The 21,608-nt window shown below is 35.1% G+C and overlaps 2 protein-coding genes across 2 annotated transcripts in view; one reads left to right on the top strand and one right to left on the bottom strand.

The window, feature by feature from the left end:
• Positions 1–8,028, top strand: part of nbeal1 (neurobeachin-like 1) — a 90,826-nt gene extending 82,798 nt beyond the window's left edge. The window contains exons 54-56 of the mRNA XM_020939080.2: positions 217–365; positions 1,383–1,518; positions 4,588–8,028. Of these exons, the coding sequence (XP_020794739.2) occupies positions 217–365; positions 1,383–1,518; positions 4,588–4,692 (390 nt within the window). The 3' untranslated portion in view covers positions 4,693–8,028. The remainder of the gene's footprint in view (positions 1–216; positions 366–1,382; positions 1,519–4,587) is intronic.
• A 1,150-nt stretch (positions 8,029–9,178) lies between these two features.
• LOC129411705 (uncharacterized) lies at positions 9,179–18,043 on the bottom strand. Its single transcript, XM_055163292.1, has 6 exons — positions 17,987–18,043; positions 16,371–16,532; positions 14,216–15,429; positions 13,983–14,120; positions 11,299–11,410; positions 9,179–9,252 (listed from the first exon to the last, which is right to left on the bottom strand). The coding sequence occupies exons 1-6, from the start codon at positions 18,021–18,023 to the stop codon at positions 9,179–9,181; spliced, it is 1,737 nt and encodes a 578-aa protein (XP_055019267.1). The 5' UTR covers positions 18,024–18,043.
• Between the last annotated feature and the right edge of the window lie 3,565 nt (positions 18,044–21,608).

The following is a 21,608-nucleotide window of genomic DNA, read 5'->3' as shown; positions in this document are numbered from 1 at the left end:
TGATATCAACATAACCACATTTTACATTTAAGAAGACATATTATGCTTTTTTTTTTGTACTTGGTTTTAAAATACAACATAAGTCGGTCACTATTTTACATTTTTGTTAATTGTAAAATGAAGTGCTGATCATTTTACTAACATGTTTACTAACATGTATATTGTGACCTGAATTACAAAACAATGATTGATTCTTGTCCCTTTGTGCGTCTACAGGATAAAAACGCTCTGCATCTGTACTCTGTGAACGGGAAGCACCTTCACTCGGAGCCTGTGATGGAGCAGGTCACAGATATGTGTGTGTCCGGAGAGTTTGTGGTGATCGGGAGTGAGCAGGGACACCTCTCCATCAGGGACCTCTACAGGTAAACAACAACAGATTTAGTTGAATAGTAGTTCAATTTAGTCTCGTCTCTTACTTATTTACTTACTTATTCTGATTTCTTATTGGCTGTCATGTATAATGTTAAGCATTTTGAGGCAGTACGGTCTGTTTTTAAATGTGCTATATAAATAAACTTTGACCTAGAACAGATATAATCTTGGTTTAGTCTTAGATGCGAGTGAGACGTTAAGTTTGATAAATTTTCTGCATGTATATTTAGCGATAAATCACTCTTAAATTAGCTATCCCTAATTTAAATAGTCCATTTGGCCTTATATTTTGGTTTTACTCCAAATGTAGTTATAATAGTTCAATTTGGACACTTAAATACATATATTTTTTGGGTAAGAAAAATTATTATGTAAAATTCTTTTACAATGGAACATATAACATTAATGAAATCATAGTGGAAATAACAACCAAAAATTGCCCAAAAAGGAGTGGAAAGAAGAAAACATATTTAATCCCACCCTCACTCTTCTAAACTAACACAATAAGTTTTCTTTTTCGCATTTTACATTAAACTATATGAACTATTTACAAGTACGGAAATGTTGTGATAATATTTTTGTTTTACGAATGTTGTGATAACATTTTTGATTTGCAAAAATGTTATACAACACTTACACCATATTTTTTATTTTTTGTAAGGGTATTTTTGGATACCAATATACCATATTATATTTTCAATCCTTATAATTTACTGTACTCACTTGATTTTTATAGTTTTTTACTACTATTTTTTAGCACTTTGAGATTGTAACTTGAGAATTGACTTTGAAATGTAAACGTTATTTATGATTCTGTAGCTTCAATCTATTTTATTTTCACATTTAGCCTTGTTTGTGTAACTTAGAACTACAATACACTTGGTTTAGATCTTGGTTGTTTTCTGAAAGACAAATATTTTTAAATTTTCTTGGTTTGAAAACTTTGAGAACCGCTATAAGAGTTAAAATACCTCGCTAATCTTTCTCATGTCCTTTCATTATTTCAGTTTATCTCTGTGTATGGAACCTATGGCGATGCGAGTCCCCGTGCGCTGCGTCTCCGTCACCAAAGAGCAGAGCCACGTTTTGGTCGGACTCCAGGACGGAAAACTCATCATCATCGGCGTGGGGCGTCCGGCCGAGGTAAAGAGCTCCCTTGAGGAATTACATCGCCCAGAGTCTGGAAGCGTCTCCGCTCCTCTCCTCGCCCCTCCTCGCGCCCCTCCGTGCCCGCTCACCCACCAGACTCATCCACCAGCGGGACCAGCTCGTCTTCAGCCCTACGCCAAGCCCACACAATCAGAATTAAAAAATATACAGTGACAGAATAGCCTTGTTGATTGGATTCTTGAAGGTGTGCTATACATGTAACATTTTGTTGGAGGGCATGCCGCTTCCTTGTCACCATAGAGATATTATTGAGTTGACTAGAATGTTTCACAATATGGCATTAAACATATCCATGGAGAATTATAGGTGACAGTGCCAGGACAAGTTTCACTCAGATTTGTGCATATTTTTTCAAGGTATCGTTGAGAATTAATTAAATAAATACATTAATAATAATACTACTACTACTACTACTACTACTACTACTACTACTACTACTACTACTACTACTAACTAATAATAATAATAATAATAATAATAATAATAATAATAATACAAAGTGCTTTACACAGAGGTTTAATTATTATTTTTTTTTTTTATTTGTAATTTATTCAGTGCTTTTTTTGTCCACATAAATCACAGTATATATGCCCAGTTTTTGTTTTTTCCCCCCACACATAAAATTAATATAAATGTAAAAGGTACATAAAATAAAATAAATCAATAAAATAAAATAAAAACTAAACAAAAAGAAAAATAAATTATGTAAATAAATACAATACAATACAATAAGTACTGATGATCCTAAATAATCATTATATTATTACAATTACATACGTTTAATGCCGTAATGTGGACTTTTCCAGGCAAAGCTTTAAGTTCTCCATGGAGACAAGCACATGACAGACCCTCCACCAGAAAAGTTACACAGAGCACCTTTAAGAAAGCCTACAGTACTGTGCAATAGTTGTACGAAGTGTGAGATATTGTGTAAAATTGTGTAGATATTGTGTAGAATAATTAATAATCTATAATTAGACCTATATAGCTGCATATAGTGTAAGTTTAGCCTTAAGTAAGTATTGTATGCAAAAGTTAGATTTTTATTTTGATTCAAGCTTCAGATCACTATAAATGAATATAGTTTTTATAATTTTTGTAATATTAAAAGTAACAGTAAAAGTCTAGAACTGTAATTATTTTTGTAGTTCAGTTGTGGGCATTATATCTTCACAATTGCGAGTTAGGACCAGTGCCTTGGCAGAGGTCTATGTTATTTTTTTATATTTTTAACATCGAATACACCTTTGTTTATTTACATTATCGTTCAAAATCGTGCACATAACTTTTGCACAGTACTGTATTCTCTAAATTAAATTCCTGTTTTACTCAGGGATGGTCGACACTTCCATTTGAATCAAACATTTGCAGTTTCCACGCATATTTTAAAAGATTCACTGTGTAACTTTTCTGGTATAAGTCCAGCACCTGGTTGTGTCCAAGGAAATGTACCACAGTATGGCATTAAAGTTGTTCATTATTTGATTATGTGGGCCCACCTTTTCATAAATCTGATCTGTAAATTTTCCCTGCGCTTTTCTCTACGGAAATAAGAGTACTAATATTAAAGTTTAATTTCATACTGTGAAGAATTCCAGCATCTCCACGGTGACGGACCCTCCACCCGGAAAGTTACACAGCGCGCCTTTAAGCTAAAACTCCACTATTACCATCTCCAGCTGTGAAATCAAATGAATTATACCTCATTTAGTCTTTAAAAACTGGTGAACTGTGCCATATAGATATTTATTACCAACAATATGCTGACGATCTCAACCCATGCTGTTAAAAAGTACTGAAGACTGAAACTATAACTGCAAATCTAAGCCATAACTTTAGTGTAGCTATAACTCGATGCAAATCAGTGTGCCAAGTAGGTAACGAGTCAGTATAATGTGATAAAATAGTTAAAAGCGTACTAAGCCTATATCGAACATCGCATCTTATTTCATGTATTTGTCACTGAAAACGACGCAATTTTATTTTTTACGGGGCCTTTAATTTGCCTAAAGGCCCGTTCACTTTGTTTGAAAATGTGAAAAGTTGTGAAAAATTTTAGAGGTATTTAAGGCAATAGCTGTTGTGCATATCTTTTAATTAATTTGCTATTTTTAATCATGCTTAAATTGGGGAGAAAATGTACATAGACCGCTGTATAGTCCTGGTTTAGACTTGCCTTAGTCCTGGTTCAGTCAAGTTCTGGGGTCTGGTTTAGTTCTACACTTGTCCTGGTCAGGCCAAACGATTCACTTGATTTTGGATTAGATCTGGTTTTGTCAAGTCTTAGTCCAGTTCATGGCCTAGACCTACCCAAGTCCTGGTTTAGTCCAATTTTGGGTTGTGGTTTAGTTCTACAGTAGTCCTGGTCAGGCCAAATTATTCACTTGATTTTGGTTCAGTTCAAGTTTAGATTTGGTTTTGTCAAGTCTTAGTCCAGTTCATGGCCTAGACCTACCGTAGTCTTCGTTTAGTCCAGTCTTGGGTTCCGGGTTAGTTCTACAATAGTCCTGGTTTGTGATGATTCCATAAATTTGCTTCGTTAATACTGTAGATTAATTTTAGACCAGGTTTAGTCCAGTTGTAGTCGTCATTTAGTCCACTGTTTTTGCCGAGGTTAGTCTTAAAAAATTGGCACGTTTAGTTCTGTTTTAGACCTGGTTTTGTTGAGACTTAGTCCAGTTTTAATCCCGGTTTAGTCTTAGATTAGAGTGAGATGTTAAAAGTTTGATAATTGTTTTTGTATGTTTTTATTTAGCTACAAACCACATCTAAATTAACTTTTTAAATGGTCTATGTACCCTTTGTTCAATCAATTTTTTTTTTTTTTGTAAAATGCTCAAGACGTTCACTGAAAAAAAAAAGTAAATTAAACCAAAACCTGATTGAATGAAGGGTACATCGACACACACCATCACCAGTCAATCAAGCTTCTATTTTACCAATCACTCACCCATAAATCATGATCCTCTCCTCCTCTCCTCTTTTTTTTATTTCTTTCACACCCCCTCCTCCCTCTCTCCCCCCCTTCCTCCTCTTTCCCAGATGCGATTCGGACAGATCACCAGAAAACTCTGGGGCTCCAGCAAGAAAATGAGCCAAATATCATCGGGCGAGACTCTGTACAACACCCAAAATGACCAGACTTGACCTTTGACCCCAGCGCTCCCACCTCCCGGCCTTCCCAAACCACATTCCAGGATCCTCCCTCTCATCCACACCTGCCAGTCATTCAGCATTCACTCCCAGTATTCCTTTATACACAGACAGTAGAAAATAGTAGACCAGTGAATTAAAGCGAAAATACAGGTATGAGCAGAGGTGGGTAGAGTAGAGTAATGCCACGCTGTTGAACATTTTAACAAAGCAACGATTTATCCATAAAAACATACCCCAACCAGAAAAGTGACTTAGTGCGCATTTAATTATGGTTCAGTCTTTTAATAATAGCCTAACTCTAATCCTTAACCTTAAAGAGGGGCTATTATTGACTTACAATTAACTTTTTGGAGCTTTCTACCATGTTATAAAGTTGTTTCCTCTTCAAAAATACGCCTGAAGAGGGTTTTAGGTTACGTTTATTTATATTTACTGAAACGAATCACCGTATCACCATATCGGAAGCAATTTGCGTCCAGACACGTCGTTTCTGTGTCTGCAATCAAAGCCTTCCCTATCCACACAGCTTTGAGCATATTTGTTTACATTTTACAGAAAGGAAACGTAAAACCGCATGGCTAATTTTTATAAACTAAGCACTCAAAAAACAGGTCACTATTGTGCGCTGATGCGGTTCAGCTTCTGTCAGAATAAAGGACAAGACTCAGCTGACTATGAGTGTTCTTTCTGTGACAGAGGGGTGTTCTGCTGATGGTGAGTCTGTTCTGTGCTTCTATCGTGTTGGAGATGGTTCATGTTAAACTTTTCAGAGATTATACGTCTGCAGGTCGTACGCACAGACCGTATATATGAATGGACATATATTCTAGCCTCTTAGCGTTTTGGCGGTGAATTACTTCGCGGCGTATAGACCTACATCAGCGTATCAGTGTTTTCAGGTGTCCACACAGTGCTGGATCAGATCTGTAATCAGATGAATACATGGGAGCTGGCGGCACCAGATTGTTCCATCTCTGGAGTCGTTTTCCATCGGATTACTGTGAACGAAGACTGCATCCACAACAAAAACAACTCAAATAATGTACTAGTGTGGAATGGATGGGGCCTTAAATGTCATCTATGTATGTTTGAGTAATCCAGCGATCTCTCCTGGGCCCTATCCAAACCCTCTTTACGATTAGCTGTAAGATTTTGTCCAATGCTCAGCTCACAAACCTACGTCACCCATGCTCCCACACGGCAATTCTCCGTAAATATACAAAAACATGATACAAAAAAACTACAACTTCACAAACCTGACAGTTTTTTAGGAGAAATATATCACTTTAAAAACAATAAAAGGTAACATGGTAATCTAAATGTTATATTATGTGTTATAATTTGAGATTAATGTAACTCAAAAGACAAAACATTAAAGTATATACAACATTTTCAAAGGATAGACACTAAAGAAAACCTTTAAGAGTATAAGAGTACTGTTACATTGTTAAAATACTCAAGTAAAAATATCAAGTATTGTCTGAAAATGACTTTAGACTGACTTACCAATTGTATTAAAAAGTTACCAAAGTAAACATTTAACTTAGCTCTACCCACCTCTGTCTAGTATTAAGAAACATTCAATTTGTTGTTTTCAAAATCTGCAAATTGTACCCAAATTTTTCCATAAAATATTATAAAATTGTATAAAATGTAATATCTGAAACTCAGCAATTTGAAGATTAACTGACTTGACAATCCTGAAAGCTTTTGTATGCCAGATGCCCTACCCGACTCACTCTAATTATCATTTTTTAACCTCTGAACATAACCGGGATTTGAAGTACTTTTAAAGAAACAAATGTATTAACTTAGTATTGGTGTAGGTGTTGTTAGTCCTTACGATGTCTAAACTGGTCCACTATTTTTCTACATGGTCTTTTCTATATTAAAACACTACTTCAGATTGGTTTTTACGGTGCTGGCGCTTAAATCTCAATCTAAAGTAGCCCCCGAACCACTTTAAAACACCACTACGACTTTATTTTCGATCATTCTCATTTTATAATCAGCCGAAATGTTCACCAACGCATCGCTGGTTCTCTTAGGAATTCTCGATCGCTAGCGTGTGTGACACCTCTGTATGTGTTTTTCGAATGTTTTTCCATGCTTTAAAGGTGTACTGCGTAACTTTTCTGGGGTTTGGGTGGGTTTGTCTCCATGGGGATGTGTGCGCTTTGTCTGGAATGTTCCACGGTATGGCATTACACTAAACTAATCTTGCTTTTTTTCAATTACAGGTGTTGCTTTTGCTAAACATCGAAAAACATGCATTTTTTCAAGGAGATTGAGAAGTTTAATGCCATATTTTGGAACATTCTGTGGAACACTACAGGGGAAAGCATTCTGACGAAAAAGTTACGCAGTGCAGCTTTAAATATAGTTTTAAGTGGCCTTTTTTTGGCTTGTTCAGACCACGCCTTATGCAGTAACACCAGATCAATGCTACCACTTACAAGACCAAACACTATGCCGAAGTTTTTATACATTTGTTAATATTGTGAATGTCTTTTTTTATGTTATTTTTTTCTTTGCATGTTTGTAGAAAATTCACGTTGAGAATGCAGTCTGTTTCGTCATGTTTTAAAACCCTAACACTACTTTTTTTTTTACAGTTTCAGCCTCAAATCAGTCTCGTCTTTCGAATCCCTGTCTTTACTGAATATCTAAGTTACTTGAAGACGTTTTATTTATAACTAAGTAGCAGTTTTAATCATATTTTCCCTTAGTTTTCCATGTTATTTAACTTTGACTGTTTTGAAATCCATAAAATGAAGACAGAAAATTCGCTGAAGGGCTATCCAAGCTAAGCAATACAAGTCAGTGCTTTCTTCCTAGTCCCAAAACGCCATATTATTTGGGTTTACTAGTCTTCCCTTAACTTAAATTGGGACTTTATAATCTATTTAATTCAACTACTTTTCGTTCCAGCTAATTACATTTAATAATTTTGTAAACGTAGATTTTTTTTGTTATTTTTGTTAAGACCTTTATCTTCCCAAATCAGTGCGTAGATGCCATAGTTGTTGATTATATAAGGGGCAAACTGTGGAACGTTCTAGGCAAAGCTACATCTCCACGGAGACGACCGGAAAAGTGACACGGTGCGACTTTTAAGCATTTTTACAGCCAAATATTTTTCAGCATAAGTCAAGTTTCTGTTTTGAAGTGTAAATTCTCGGGCTTCTGCAATGCTGGTGGTTTCTTAAGGTAAAGATTTGACCTAAAAATATCTAAATAATAATAATGATCATTCAAAAAACACAAAACTATATTACTTTGAGAAATCATTTTGTGTCTTTACAATGTTTTTTCATGTTCATTACAGTCCATTTCAATGCAGTTGTATTGTTCATATATATATATATATATATATATATATATATATATATATATATATATATATATATATATATATATATATATATGTATATGTATAGATGTGTACCACTTTCTCAATTGCAAATAGTGCCTTTTCAAAACATGTTAATTTATAAATAATAATATTTAAAAAATCACTTAAAGATCCTATATTACGCAAAATCAACAAATGTGAGATTTTAGTCATGTTATAATGTTGTTACGTCATCAAAAACAGACCTAGAATTGTGTTTTGTTTCATTCACGCATGTTTGAGTAACACTTTTTTTATTAGTTTGTCTACATCTCCAAAGCTCAAAATGCTCTGTTCCACCTTGTGATGTCATGAAGTGTTAGTTTTAAAGTTTACAGGTTCATTTGAGATTGACACAGAAAATCTACAATATTTTCTGGTGCACAGAGAGTGAAGATGTTCTAATGAAGATAAAATAATAGCTGTAGCTCCAAAGTTTGGCAATTCTCGGGCTGAAATGAAATCTAGTGAAGGTGTATGGAGTTTAAGAACACAATGGAGCGTTTTCTGTATTATCCCATGACATCACAAGGTGGAACAGAGTGTTTTCTGTTTGAGAGTTTGATGCTGGATTTGTACGCTAAAAGTGAATGAAACAAAACACAACTCCAGGTCTGATTTTGATGGGGAAAATCATTATAACATAGATCAGAAAACAGCGTAATATGGGCTCTTTAAATGAAATTACTTTGATTACAACCAAAACTGCATTCCTCGATCCAAACAGGAACAACGAAAATATTTAACAAACCTTTCTCTGTGATTGTCAACAAATGGATGTGTGTATATGTCTGATAATTTATGAAAACACTATATAATGTACAGCATGATTCTTATTTTTATGTTTATTTTTGGTGTATTTCAAATGTACTTTTTGCACTTTCCAGGGTACTAAATTGTAACTAATTTTGTTTTGAAAAAATCGGCTCCCTTATCTGTAAAAAATAACAGCTTTGTATACAAAAAGTAGTAAATGATCATTAAAAGTATTGTCTAAATTTATAATGTTGCCTTTTTGTTTATGAAATAATGGAGACACGTGTGTAATGCTGAGTTTTATTTTGTTGCAGATTTGTAAAGAGATTAAGCTACAACAGGATAAGAGCAGAGTGACGCCCTCTTCAGGTCACAGTCAGCAGCGCTCCACCAAGTCTCATCTAAAGAAAAAGAGAGAGGGTAGGGAAAGAAACAGAGGAGCATTAAAATACACATTTAAGTATATTTTTTAAGAGGGAAAGTCTGTTCTACTGGTTTTAAGCTGGTATTAAGAGATTTCCAAGTTACAGTTTATAAAAATACATCTTAATTCATAAATAAAAACGTAATCAGGGTTCCAACGCGTCCTGGAAATTCTGGAAAACCTGAAAAATAATTACTCTAAATTTAAAATTATTAAAAGCTATAGTCAAGTGTGAAGCAGTGTTGAATTAAATCTATGTAACTTTTCAACAAGCATGTGACAGATACTCTGTCAGAAAAGTTACACAGTACCTCTTTATTTACTTTTCTTTAACTTTATTTAATCACTGGAAATATAATATATTATCTGACTTTTTAGGGAAACATAATTGAACCACAAGGAAAATGACTCATGGCATGGTAGTTGTAGGAAAAAGATAAACAAAATATTAAAATCACCACTAAAATGTACTTGAAAAATAATTAGGCAGGTTTAAAAATTATGATAAAATACTGTTGTCTGAAAAATTATGTCTGTTTCCCAGACAGAAAAAAAAAAAAAAAATAGGGCAAATGTCCTGCAAAATACATATATTGTCCTTGAAAATTTCTCTATCTATTACTTTGTTGTATATCAAATCAATAGAGATTGTTTTTTTGTTTTTTTTCTTCTGAAGGACAACATTTAAAATCCTGGAAAATGATTTGAAGCAAAACATGGGAATGCTGTTAATTCATAATGAACGATGGTTTATTAATGGTTAATTGATGTTCCTGGTTTACTACTACTACTGCTACTTCTGCTACTATTACTACTACTACTTCTGCTAGTGCTGCTACTACTACTACCACTACTACTACTACTACTACTACTACTTCTGCTACTGCTACTACTACTACAACTTCTGCTTCTGCTACTGCTACTACTACTTCAACTACTTCTACTACTTATGCTACTATTACTACTGCTACTACTACTACTACTATTTCTACTACTACTCTTCAGCTAATGTATTCCCTGTTACAGTAGTTTGGATTAGAATAGATGTTTCTGTATATAGACTGAAATCTTAATAAGCATGAATTATTGTTTGATAAATACCAACTAATAACTAATTAACAGCTAATTAGCATATCAATTAACACTTAGTTTGCAATTAATAAGTGGTCCCTAAACTAAAGTGTTACCCAGTTTTGTTATCGTGACCGTATCAACCAGCCGCACTACTTACAGTAATGTAATGTGTGATTGGACTTTATTGTGTATCATAGTTCACTCTTGACGTGTCTTATCTATTGGCATCAGCATCAAGAAGATTAAATAAAAATATATTGACTTTTCTGATGAGATAGTTTGGGTAAATACCGAAAACAAATAACTGAACCTAAAACAAACAACCCTGCATGCATTGGTCAAATCACATGTTAGACCAGTTTAATTAATAGTACACACATTTATAGGATAACTAATAGGATAAATAATCATAATAAACACCATTTTATACTTCTACTTGATGACTTTAATTTTATTTTGAAGTGATGTAATGTTTCTCTTGCAATTTCGCTTACAATTTCTGGCAACTACCCACCTCTGGTCATAGTTTGGGAAATGCAAGCCTGCTCAAAGGAGATATGTTTTTCGCTACTACTACTGCTACTACTACTACTACTACTACTACTACTGCTACTACTACTACTACTACTACTACTACTACTACTACTACTACTACTACTACTACCACTAGTACTCCTACTACTACGTACTTCTGCTACTATTGCTGCTGCTGCTAGTACTACTACTACTACTACTACTACTACTACTACTACTACTACTACTACCACTAGTACTCCTACTACTACGTACTTCTGCTACTATTGCTGCTGCTGCTAGTACTACTACTACTACTACTACTACTACTACTACTGCTATTGCTGCTACTACTACTACTTCTGCTACTACTACTAAATAATAATAATTATTATTATTATAGTGAAGTTATTAAAATAAAGTTGGTGTTTCTTACCCAGCCTGAACATTTCCACACAGACGGGTTTGTCAGTCTGAATATTGGGCTGTCCGGGCATCCAGTCACTGTAGCCCCACTCTGCCCCATCCAGCCAAGAGCCACGCTGGTTCTGTAACAGCAAATACATCAATAAATAAATAAAATGTTAAAAATCATCAGAAAAGTTACACAGTACTTTTCTTTATTTAATCACTGGTAATATATGTTGGTTTGTGTGTGTGTGTTTTTGGGGTTTTTTTTTCAGATTTTTTAGGCAAACTTTATTCAAATATAAAAAATGAATCTTAAAATCACAAAAATATTAAATATGAATAGAAATATGTTTAAAAATATCTGTAAATATATATAGAATACTGGTAAATATTTTCAAATTTGAATTTCCTTGTGGACATGGAAAAATGTGATGCAATCAACAGAAGGGCTACAGTAAATAATCAACGTTCGTGATCTTGACTTAAAGACTATAAAAAATTATCAGTTATAACTTGATAACCATCATCGTTATCTGGATTTCAAACTCTCTAAAACACATACAGATCTTTTTACAACAAAGACAATCAGATTATCATATTATATTATTATTTTCAGATCTGTTATAATGTTGTTTCCTCATCACAAACAGACCTGGATTTGTGTTCTGTTTCAGCTTCATGACATCACAAAGTGGAACTAAGCATTTTGAGCTTTGGAGATGTAGACAGATTAACAGTAAAGAGTTACTCAAACAAGTGTGAATGAAACAAAACACAACTTCAGGTTTGTTTTTGAGGAGGTAACAACATTATAACATGATTTTAACTTTATTTTTGTATGTGTTTGAAAATTTTTATACATTTATAGAACAAAACAAAACAAAAATGCATACCTCAAAAAAACTGAATAATACTCAGAGCATCTAGTGTGAGCGGCTCCTGAGTAAAATAATAATTATCTATCTTCACAGTATTAAAATATCGAAGCCAAGGTATAAATGCACGGTCAAGTACTTTTTGCGTTTTGATGTAATCGACTCATTTCCTCCAATATCTGTTACATTTAGGGTAAAGTAGTAGAAAGTCTCAATGAAAATGTCAGTCTCTCCATGTCATAAATTTCGTTAACCACTTTGATCCAGTCAGTAAGTACTGGTGCATTTTTACACAAACATTTCCTGGTAATGACTTTCTTTGCTTCAGCCAACAGTACTGACAAAAGATATTTATTAAAATATTCATTCTTAATACACTTAATTTGTAAATATTTCAACCTTTATTTGGTTTAAAATGTATCTAAAAAGACTCACTGCACAATAAAAATAATCATTTGGCTTGTCAGCTAATCAAAAAATGCATTGTTAACTACTCAACTGATAAAAATTCTTAGTTTCAGCCCTAAAATTCTTAGTCATATTTCACTTATGAAATAAAGGGAAAGTCCTGTTTATCGTTAGTGCTTAGTCAGTGAAGTGAATTGGAACATGTTCTAGTTAAATGATGGTCCAAAGAGCGTGACGTGCCAAGGTGGAAAAACACAGTCTGTCTTGCTGATAACGTATCTGATGGTTTATCCTTGGCCTTAGTTCAGTGAAGTAAGAGGCGTAGAAAGCTCTTTTCATAACAGTTTTTATTATGATTCAGCTGCATTTAATAGCCATTTAGTGGATCTTTCTAGGACTAGCCTTGGTGTGGTCTAAATCGTACTTTTTTTGTCCTTTTTTAGGGTTAAGTTCTCATTTGGAACTACCTGGTTTAGTCTTGTGGGTATTGTCCTGTTAAAGACTTGGTTTAGATCTAGTGGGGGAATACTTAATGTAGTAGTAATAAGTAGTAGTAGTACTAGTAGTAGTAGTAGTAGTAGTAGTAGTAGTAGTAGTAGTAGTAGTAGTAGTAGTAGTAGTAGTAGTAGTAGTAGTAGTAGTAGTAGTAGTAGTAGTAGTAGTAGTAGTAGTCCTGATTTTGTCATACCAAAAAATCAATAGCTCCTTTGCTTTAAGAAAATCCTTAAAAGTAGTAGTAATAACAGTAGCAGTAAATGTAGTAGTAGTGGTAGTTGTACTTGTACTTGCAGTTGTGTTAGTATAGTAGTCAGTTCCTGATTTTGTCCTACCAAAAAATCTATATCTCCTTTGCTTTAAGAAAATCCTTAAAAGCAGTAGTAGTAGTAACAGTAGTAGTAAATGTAGTAGAGGCGATAGTAGTAGTAGTAGTTGTTATAGTTGTTGTTGTGGTAGTACAGTAGTCAATTCCTGATTTTGTCCTACTGAAAAATCAATATCTCCTTTGTTTTAAGAAAAGCCTTACAAGTAGTATTAGTAGTAACTGTAGTAATAAATGTAGTAGTGGTAGTAGTAGTAGTCAATACCTGATTTTGTCTGCTGCTTTGCCATTAGAAAATCCTTATTACTACTACTACTACTACTACTTATTGATCATTGATCATTCACTCCATACTCCATATATGGTGATAAGCTGCTACTACTACTACTACTACTACTACTACTACTACTACTACTACTACTACTACTACTACTGAGAATGTAAACAAGTATTTTCACCTTGTTGACAAAGTAAGTAGTGATTGTTCCGTGTAGGATAAAGTCAGGAAAAGAGATTTTGTTTTGGTAAATTAAAGTACTGCTATTATACCAGGAATGATGCAACTTTCAAATGTATATTAAGCGAAGTATGTATTTTAAGACTTGCCTTGACCATGCCTCCTAACCAGGTCATCACCGGCTCTTTCTCTCCTCCACTTGTCACCAGGGAAACAAGTCGAGAATGAAGATCCTCGCTGGTCACCGAGGCGAGCTCTGCATTCGGACTCAGTCTTTTACAAGAATCCTATAGCATCAAGGAAATAAAGGCGCAGATTTAACTTAACTCTTTCAAAAGTCTGTGTGAATAAGTACTTGAATTGAAATGGAAAAATGCCAGACCTGAGCTTCCAAGAAAGGCAGCCGTGTGGGGTTGAATGCATAACAACGTCCATTGATGATTTCACCTTCGCACTGAGGAGTTTTTGGTTTGTTCATTATGGCGAGCTCGTTTTCGTGCCAAACACTAGCTGGGATATGATTTGAGGGTTCAATTCCCTGTGCTTCTCCATCACGAACTGGCATAAATGGTCCGTTACCGGGCCTAAAACCACTCAAAATCTCATTGGATGCTTTGAAATTATCTGGAATTGCGTTTACATTTTCAACTGGGAGGGCTTTCAAAAGAGCATCAGTTCTGTACGCATCTGGGTTTGCAGGTTCGGTACCCTGTCTGAAGCCACGTGGAACTTTCACAGATGGTTCGGTACCCTGTCTAAACCCATCTCGAATTGGCATAAAAGGCTCAGTACCCTGCCTGAATCCTTCTGGGATGCGACGGCTCGGTTCGGTACCCTGTCTAAACCCGTCTGGAATTGTGTCAACATTAATAGCTGGAAGAGCTTTCAAAAGAGCTTTAGTTCTGTACGCATCTGGGTTTGCAGGTTCGGTACCCTGTCTGAAGCCACGTGGAACTTTCACAGATGGTTCGGTACCCTGTCTAAACCCGTCTCGAATTGGCATAAAAGGCTCAGTACCCTGCCTGAATCCTTCTGGGATGCGACGGCTCGGTTCGGTACCTTGTCTAAACCCGTCTGGAACTGTGTCAACATTAAGAGCTGGGATGCCTTTCAAAAGAGCTTTAGTTCTGTACGCATCTGGGTTTGCAGGTTCGGTGCCCTGTCTGAAGCCACGTGGAACTTTCACAGATGGTTCGGTACCCTGTCTAAACCCGTCTCGAATTGGCATAAAAGGCTCAGTACCCTGCCTGAATCCTTCTGGGATGCGACGGCTCGGTTCGGTACCCTGTCTAAACCCGTCTGGAATTGTGTCATCATTAAGAGCTGGAAGAGCTTTCAAAAGAGCTTTAGTTCTGTACGCATCTGGGTTTGCAGGTTCGGTGCCCTGTCTGAAGCCACGTGGAACTTTCACAGATGGTTCGGTACCCTGTCTAAACCCGTCTCGAATCGGCATAAAAGGTTCGGTACCCTGCCTGAATCCTTCTGGGATGCGACGGCTCGGTTCGGTACCCTGTCTAAACCCGTCTGGAATTGTATCTTCCACATCAACTCGAACCCAACCTCCGCCATTTTTCAGGACCGGAGCATCTTCTATCTCTGAAAAATTAGAAATCTAAAGTCAAAATCTAAACACCAGTTCATGCTCCCATGTATCAGTGACTTTTTCCTGTTACAGATGCCATTTGGAGGACCTTTGACCACTGAAAAGACATATCAGCAAACCAAGTATGATTTCCAGTTAACACGCTGGCTACAACATCCCACGGCACAGAGTGCTCGGCTGCTATTGTGGTTGCCTGTCTCACACACATTTATTTAAACATTTTGTTTTGTGAGCTTAGCTTTTAACATCATATCATGGGATTTTAACAGCTAAGAAGTGCAGCATATGCCGTTCAAAGAACACAAATAGGGAGTGTTTGACTGTGTGAAATGAGCTGTTTTTTTTCCCGTGACCATGGAGACTGTGCAATAGGCCAACTAAATAGATAGCTATGGACATTTAAGCTACAGGCTTTTTTTTACACCATATGTGGCAGTAAATGTGGCAGAAGACCTTCCAGAGGAAATACTTAGAGGGAACGGACCATTTCATCACCAACTGAAACACCAGAGCAGAGTAAGAACAAGGCCTTTCCTATTGTGTTCACCTGACGCCCCCTGGAGCCTGTTGTGATACTGCAGGACATAGAGGAGGGACACTTTTGTCCTGAGTGCTGTTCCTCCTGCCCTGACACAAATCTGTTGACCCTACCTGACCAGTCCTCCAGTTAAAAAGCGCAGAGACTTTTGACTGAGACACAAAGGCAACTGAGACGTGCAATATAAATGTAGCTTTAGCATAATTTCCCTGTGTTTAGTTGGTGGTAAATTGGTCTCTGAAAGTTGTAAAAGGCTCTTATAAACTCATTGTGGTGAATAATTAGGATGCTTGGAATGCTTAAGGTATGTGAGGAATAACTTTAAAATGAACTAGCTGTTTTTGACATTGTTTAGACAGACTTTTAAATAAATAACAAAGATTTTCTTGTTCCTACCTGCATTTTTGTCCATTTCGTTGATATAGTCCTGCACCAGTCCAGTGTTGTGGTCCACTATAAAGCTGTCGGGTAGAGGGACCGGGTGGCCGTCTTGAACCCCTGGAGGAAGAGCATGGTACGTTTTTGTCAGGTGTCTGGAGATGGGTAGAGCCTGGAGGCCTGGGGACAAATCAAATCGAGATTATAGTAATATTTTATAATGACTTTTAATAGCCCATATTACACATTTCCCTGATGTATGTTATAATGTTGTTTCCTCATCACACGTTTAACACACAAACCCTGCATATTTAGTTAGGCTGTATTCTTCTCAAACTGAAAACACTCTGTTCCACCTTGTGATGTCATGTAGTAATACAAGAAGTGCTTCAATGTGTTTTCAAGCGCCGGACACGTTCATTAGAATCATTCGGATGATTTCAGTCCTGGAATTGCCAATCTCTACTGACCATAAGGTAAAAAGTAGCTGTTAACTTGAAAACTTCATGACATCACAAGGTGGAACAAACATTTAGAGCTTTGGAGATGTAGACTTAATAATAAAGGATTACTCAAACATGTGCAAATGAAACAAAACAGCATTCTGGGTATGTTTTTGATGATATAACAGTATTATAACATGGCTTAAAGTTCACAAGAGTCAGTGTTGTGTAATATAGGGATTTTAAAGTGACAGGTTAGACTACTAATTTCACATTTTTAACATCATTATATATAAGATTGGACTTATATAAAAGTACATAAAGCTGATTCTATAACTGTTTCCTAGCAACCGTAATGATAAAATATGTCAGTCCACAATAGTTATGATTAGACTAATAAAGATAAGAGATAACACCTTTATTTTTTGTTAAACGAGTGTTCAATGTACCACAAAAATGCCCTATGATGTAAAAATCAAATAAATATTGACCACAAGTACCATCCCAACAAACCAAGTAATTAGAAAAACATGAAAACCTATCATGTGCACTTTAATATACCAAGGGCAGAATTATATATATATATATATATATATATATATATATATATATATATATAATATATATATATATATATATATATATATATATATTATAAAACATTCAGTTCCATTTGTATCGCTTGTGTGGACAAATATTCTTCATTTTCACAACTACAGATGTGTTAATTATGAAACTTTTAGGAGTACTTGATAGGATTATTTTATTTTATTTTGTTTTAGCTAATCCAAAAGCATAAACTTAAAACTTTCATTGTGTTACTTTTCTGGTAGATGGTCTTTTAAAGCGTCTTTCAAATACTTTTCTCCATGGAGCTGTCATTACTTTGTCTGGAATGTTCTATAGTGGCACTAAAGCTTTCTATCTTCATGTAAACCGAACCAGATAAAGTTACAGGTCAGATCTGTGGAGAGGCAGCCCTGCTCACAGTCAGAATGTCTGTTTTAAAATCTATATAACTGAATAAATGTAAGGTAGATCTGTTTAATTCACACTAAACAAAAAAAAAAGTTACAAGGACGGTACATAGCACACCTTTAAATTATGATTAGAAGCAATTTTTAAGCATAAATCCTAAATTATATTAATATTTTTTGTGACCTATATATGAAAAAGTAAAACATGTCTTACCTGATAGGGCCAAGGTTATCAGCACGAGCTTGTACATACTAAAAAATACAACAATATTTAATTAAAATTCAGTCGGAACAAAGTTTTGCGGTTGTGTATAGAAAGCTTACCTGAGACTACAGCGATAACTGAGCAAAGTCTATAAAAAGAATCTGTACTAAGTATCCCCCTATCTCGATCATAAATGATAAACAGCCAATAGGATTTTCAATGGGGCTTTTGTCTACAGAGTCAACGCACTTTGGCCTGTGTTAAATTAATTAACCGATAAAGACAGGACACAGAAACTTGATAAACACTGAGTATACATGATCAAATATATGACTTTTTGAAGACATTACTGTAAAATGTTCTTTGGAAATACCTGTAATTGAGATATAGAGATACATTGCTTTGTCTGAAATATTCCACAGGATGGCATTAGATTTATTTCCTTATCTGAGTGGATACAAGGAGCTCACATTAAGAACCATGGAAGTTTAATACATTTTTTCTTTTTAACCTCAATAAATACACCTGTAATTCAATCCATGCAAGATATACACGTTTAATGACATACTGTGGGACATTTCTAACATGCAATAACGTCTCCATAGAGACAAGCAGTAAAGTTACATGGTGTTTATTTAAATACGCGTACTCTTCTCAGTTATTCTAATATTCTTGAATCATCAGTGGGTTTGATTCTTATACTTAACTTGAGTAATTAAAGCAACTGCACTTTTTCCTATGAAAAAAACTTTGACAAAACTTTGACGAAACTTCGATGAAACTTTGACAAAACTTTTGACAAAATTTTGACAAAACTTTGATAAACTTTGACAAACATTTTGACAAAACTTTGACAAAAATGAACGGGACTGAAAGCATATCCTGCCTGCGTGATTGACAGGCGGATTAACCAATCAGAGAGACCTGTGCTCTGTTTGTATCAAAACAAACATTGCAGCTTACACATACAAAACGGAAAAAAGTGAGAAGAAAAAAGAGAGAAAGAGTGCTGATTTTTACAGAATCAACAATTGAAGCACCTAACTGTTATTTCTTATTACTTATCTTATTATCTCAAGAAGTTATACATTTTGTTCTGAATGATAAGAGAGGAGATTTTTCTGCATTTGAGAGACACATGATAAAAATGTATGGCTGTGGCTGGACCGTCTCAAGTTTGGACTGAGGATTTTCATGCTCTATGGTCCGATTCCAGACCTTTCTAGATTCAAACGGAATGTAGAAGAGACTGGCTGGTCAGGCTTATCCATACATGGTTAATTAAAGGTGCATTGTACAACTTTTCTGGTGGTGGTCTCCATGGAGATGTTAGTGCTTTGCTTTGTTTCATGGTATGACATTAAACTGCCATCGATTCATCTAGGATTTATTCAGTACGAGTGTTTCTGTTGCTCAAAAATACAATAATTCTCTTTGTGCATACGAGCGTCTCTCCACAGATCTGACCTGTAATGTAGCCTATAGTTGTCTCCCTTGAACTAGACAGGTTTACTCTCTATTGTGGAACACTCTAGACAAAGTGATAACATCTCCATGAAGACAACCAGGTGACGGACCCTCCACCAGAAAAGTTGCGCAATTCACGTTTAACTGTAGATTACAAAACAGACAAGTTTTTTTTTCAATGTTATTCAACTAGATGGCAAAGGGCACTTCCCGAGCGTAGTAGTTGATCAATATTTGGATTCGGGCCAAGAGCAAAGATCGTACAAGCAAAAACTGATCCAAAACCCCTGATAGTAGAAATAGAGGTCATTGGGTTGGTCTGCTAGAGTAATAGGTTCGACCTGTTTGCTTTATTTGTTGTAATGTAACTTGCACAGTGAACAAACTAAGTAAACTGTCTACAGTGTTGGGAAAGTGACTGAATAAATGTAACAAAAATATATATTCCGAATAGCATTTTTGAGTAACTGTATTCAGGTACGTTTTACTTTTTCACTTATTCAGAATACAGATACTTTCCTAAATTAAAGGGAATACATGACAGTTCTTCATCATTCAATTTTGATTTTAAATTTGATATTATTAAAGGTCCTATATTATCCAAAATTGACTCTTGTGAGCTTTAAGTCATGTTCTAATGTTATTACCTCCTCAAAAACATACCCAGACTTATGTTTTGTTTCACTCACACATGTTTGAGTAACTCTTTACTAATAGTCTGTCTACATTTCCAAAACTCAAAATGCTCTGTTTCACCTTGTAACTTTTAACTTTTTGCTCAGTGGATATTGTCAACTCCAACACTGAAATTATCCAAATGATTCTAGTGAAGGTGTGTGGGGTTTAAAAACACAAGGTGGAACAGAGCGTTTTTTGTTTGAGAGAAGAATTCAGCCTAAATATGCAGGGTTTGTGTGTTAAACATGTGTGAATGAAACAAAACACAACTCCAGGTCTGTTTGTGATGAGGAAACAACATTATAACAGAGATCAGAAATTAGGGCAATATGCACCTTTTAAAATTTGTTTCTCAAACTTTATAAACTGCAAAGTTATTAAAGCATTTCACCAGATCTTACGTTTTAAATGTGCTTTTATGGATACTGTAGTCACCAAGTAACTCAGCCTCTGCTATGTCTTTAAACTCTTAATATCTTAAATTTTCTAAAAGTCTATGGGAAAAATGAATGGAAATTGTACTTATGAAACTGGAGTGGGTGGTCACTGTTGAACTCCATTAACCATGAGGTGGATCTAGTTTTGTTTTGTTTTATCTGAAATTTGATACGTTTTGTCTATTAAAATACATAAAGTTTCACTAACTTCTGAAATTAGTTCCACAGTTGTATATAGTTTTGTTTAATACATCTATTTGTCTGTTTTAGATCGGACGATGTAAGAAAATTACGTGTTTCAAAGTGTCAAACTCAAACAAAACACAAAGATGTTTTCACTCTCTGTCCGCAAGTGACCCTTATGCAATAGGCTACGGTGGGTTTGTTTCTTTTCCTTCCTGATTGGTTCGTAGGGTTGGTGTTTTCAGTTATATCATTGGACCCGCCCGTGTTATTTGTCACACTTACACAAATCAAGCGCCCTCGTTTTACTGCGGCACGATTGGCTGCGCTGGACCTCCATGTGCAAAGGCATGTTCGGCAAGTTAGCAGCAATGTCACTCCAATAGAAGAACTAGAAGAAAGCAAATTAAAAGCAAAAAATGTATTACATTTAGCTACTACAGTAACTAACAAAAAGGATACCGATTCTCGACCACCTCAAACTACTCAAACATTTATAAATAAGGAAATTTAGTGAAGTGTCTTGCTCATTGACACAACAGCAGTATGAATTGGTTACCACTCTCCAAGATATCCATTACTGTAGTAGCTAAATGTAATTTTTTTTTTCTCAACACATTATCCTAAATGCAGAAAAACACAGGAATTTCTCGAACATTTATACTTTTTTTTTTTTTTTTAACAATAATACAGTTATAAAGCAACCCAATTTTGTTGCTGTTTTTGTCATTTTAAGTAAAATAAAATAATCGCAAGACTTATTGATGATGCCCTTTTTTAACTACTTTATCTCTCAATTTAATCTACTTATTTTGAAACAAACAAACAAAGAAGCAAACAAAACAACATTAAAATCTTAAAGGTCA

Source organism: Boleophthalmus pectinirostris, unplaced genomic scaffold, assembly GCF_026225935.1.
Source record: "Boleophthalmus pectinirostris isolate CB_2022bp ecotype Guang Dong unplaced genomic scaffold, ASM2622593v1 HiC_scaffold_11, whole genome shotgun sequence".
NCBI lineage: Eukaryota > Metazoa > Chordata > Actinopteri > Gobiiformes > Gobiidae > Boleophthalmus > Boleophthalmus pectinirostris.
Note: the sequence above shows the minus strand (reverse complement) of the source record. Positions and strands in the feature narration are given on the sequence as shown.

Excerpts from the sequence above, each read along its gene's own strand:
- LOC129411705 (XM_055163292.1), bottom strand. The coding sequence starts at position 18,023 with ATGTACAAGCTCGTGCTGATAACCTTGGCCCTATCAG. Across the intron at positions 16,533-17,986 it reads GATAACCTTGGCCCTATCAG|GCCTCCAGGCTCTACCCATC; the intron begins GTAAGACATGTT and ends ATTTGTCCCCAG. Across the intron at positions 11,411-13,982 it reads GGTTAGGAGGCATGGTCAAG|AACCAGCGTGGCTCTTGGCT; the intron begins GCAAGTCTTAAA and ends TTGCTGTTACAG.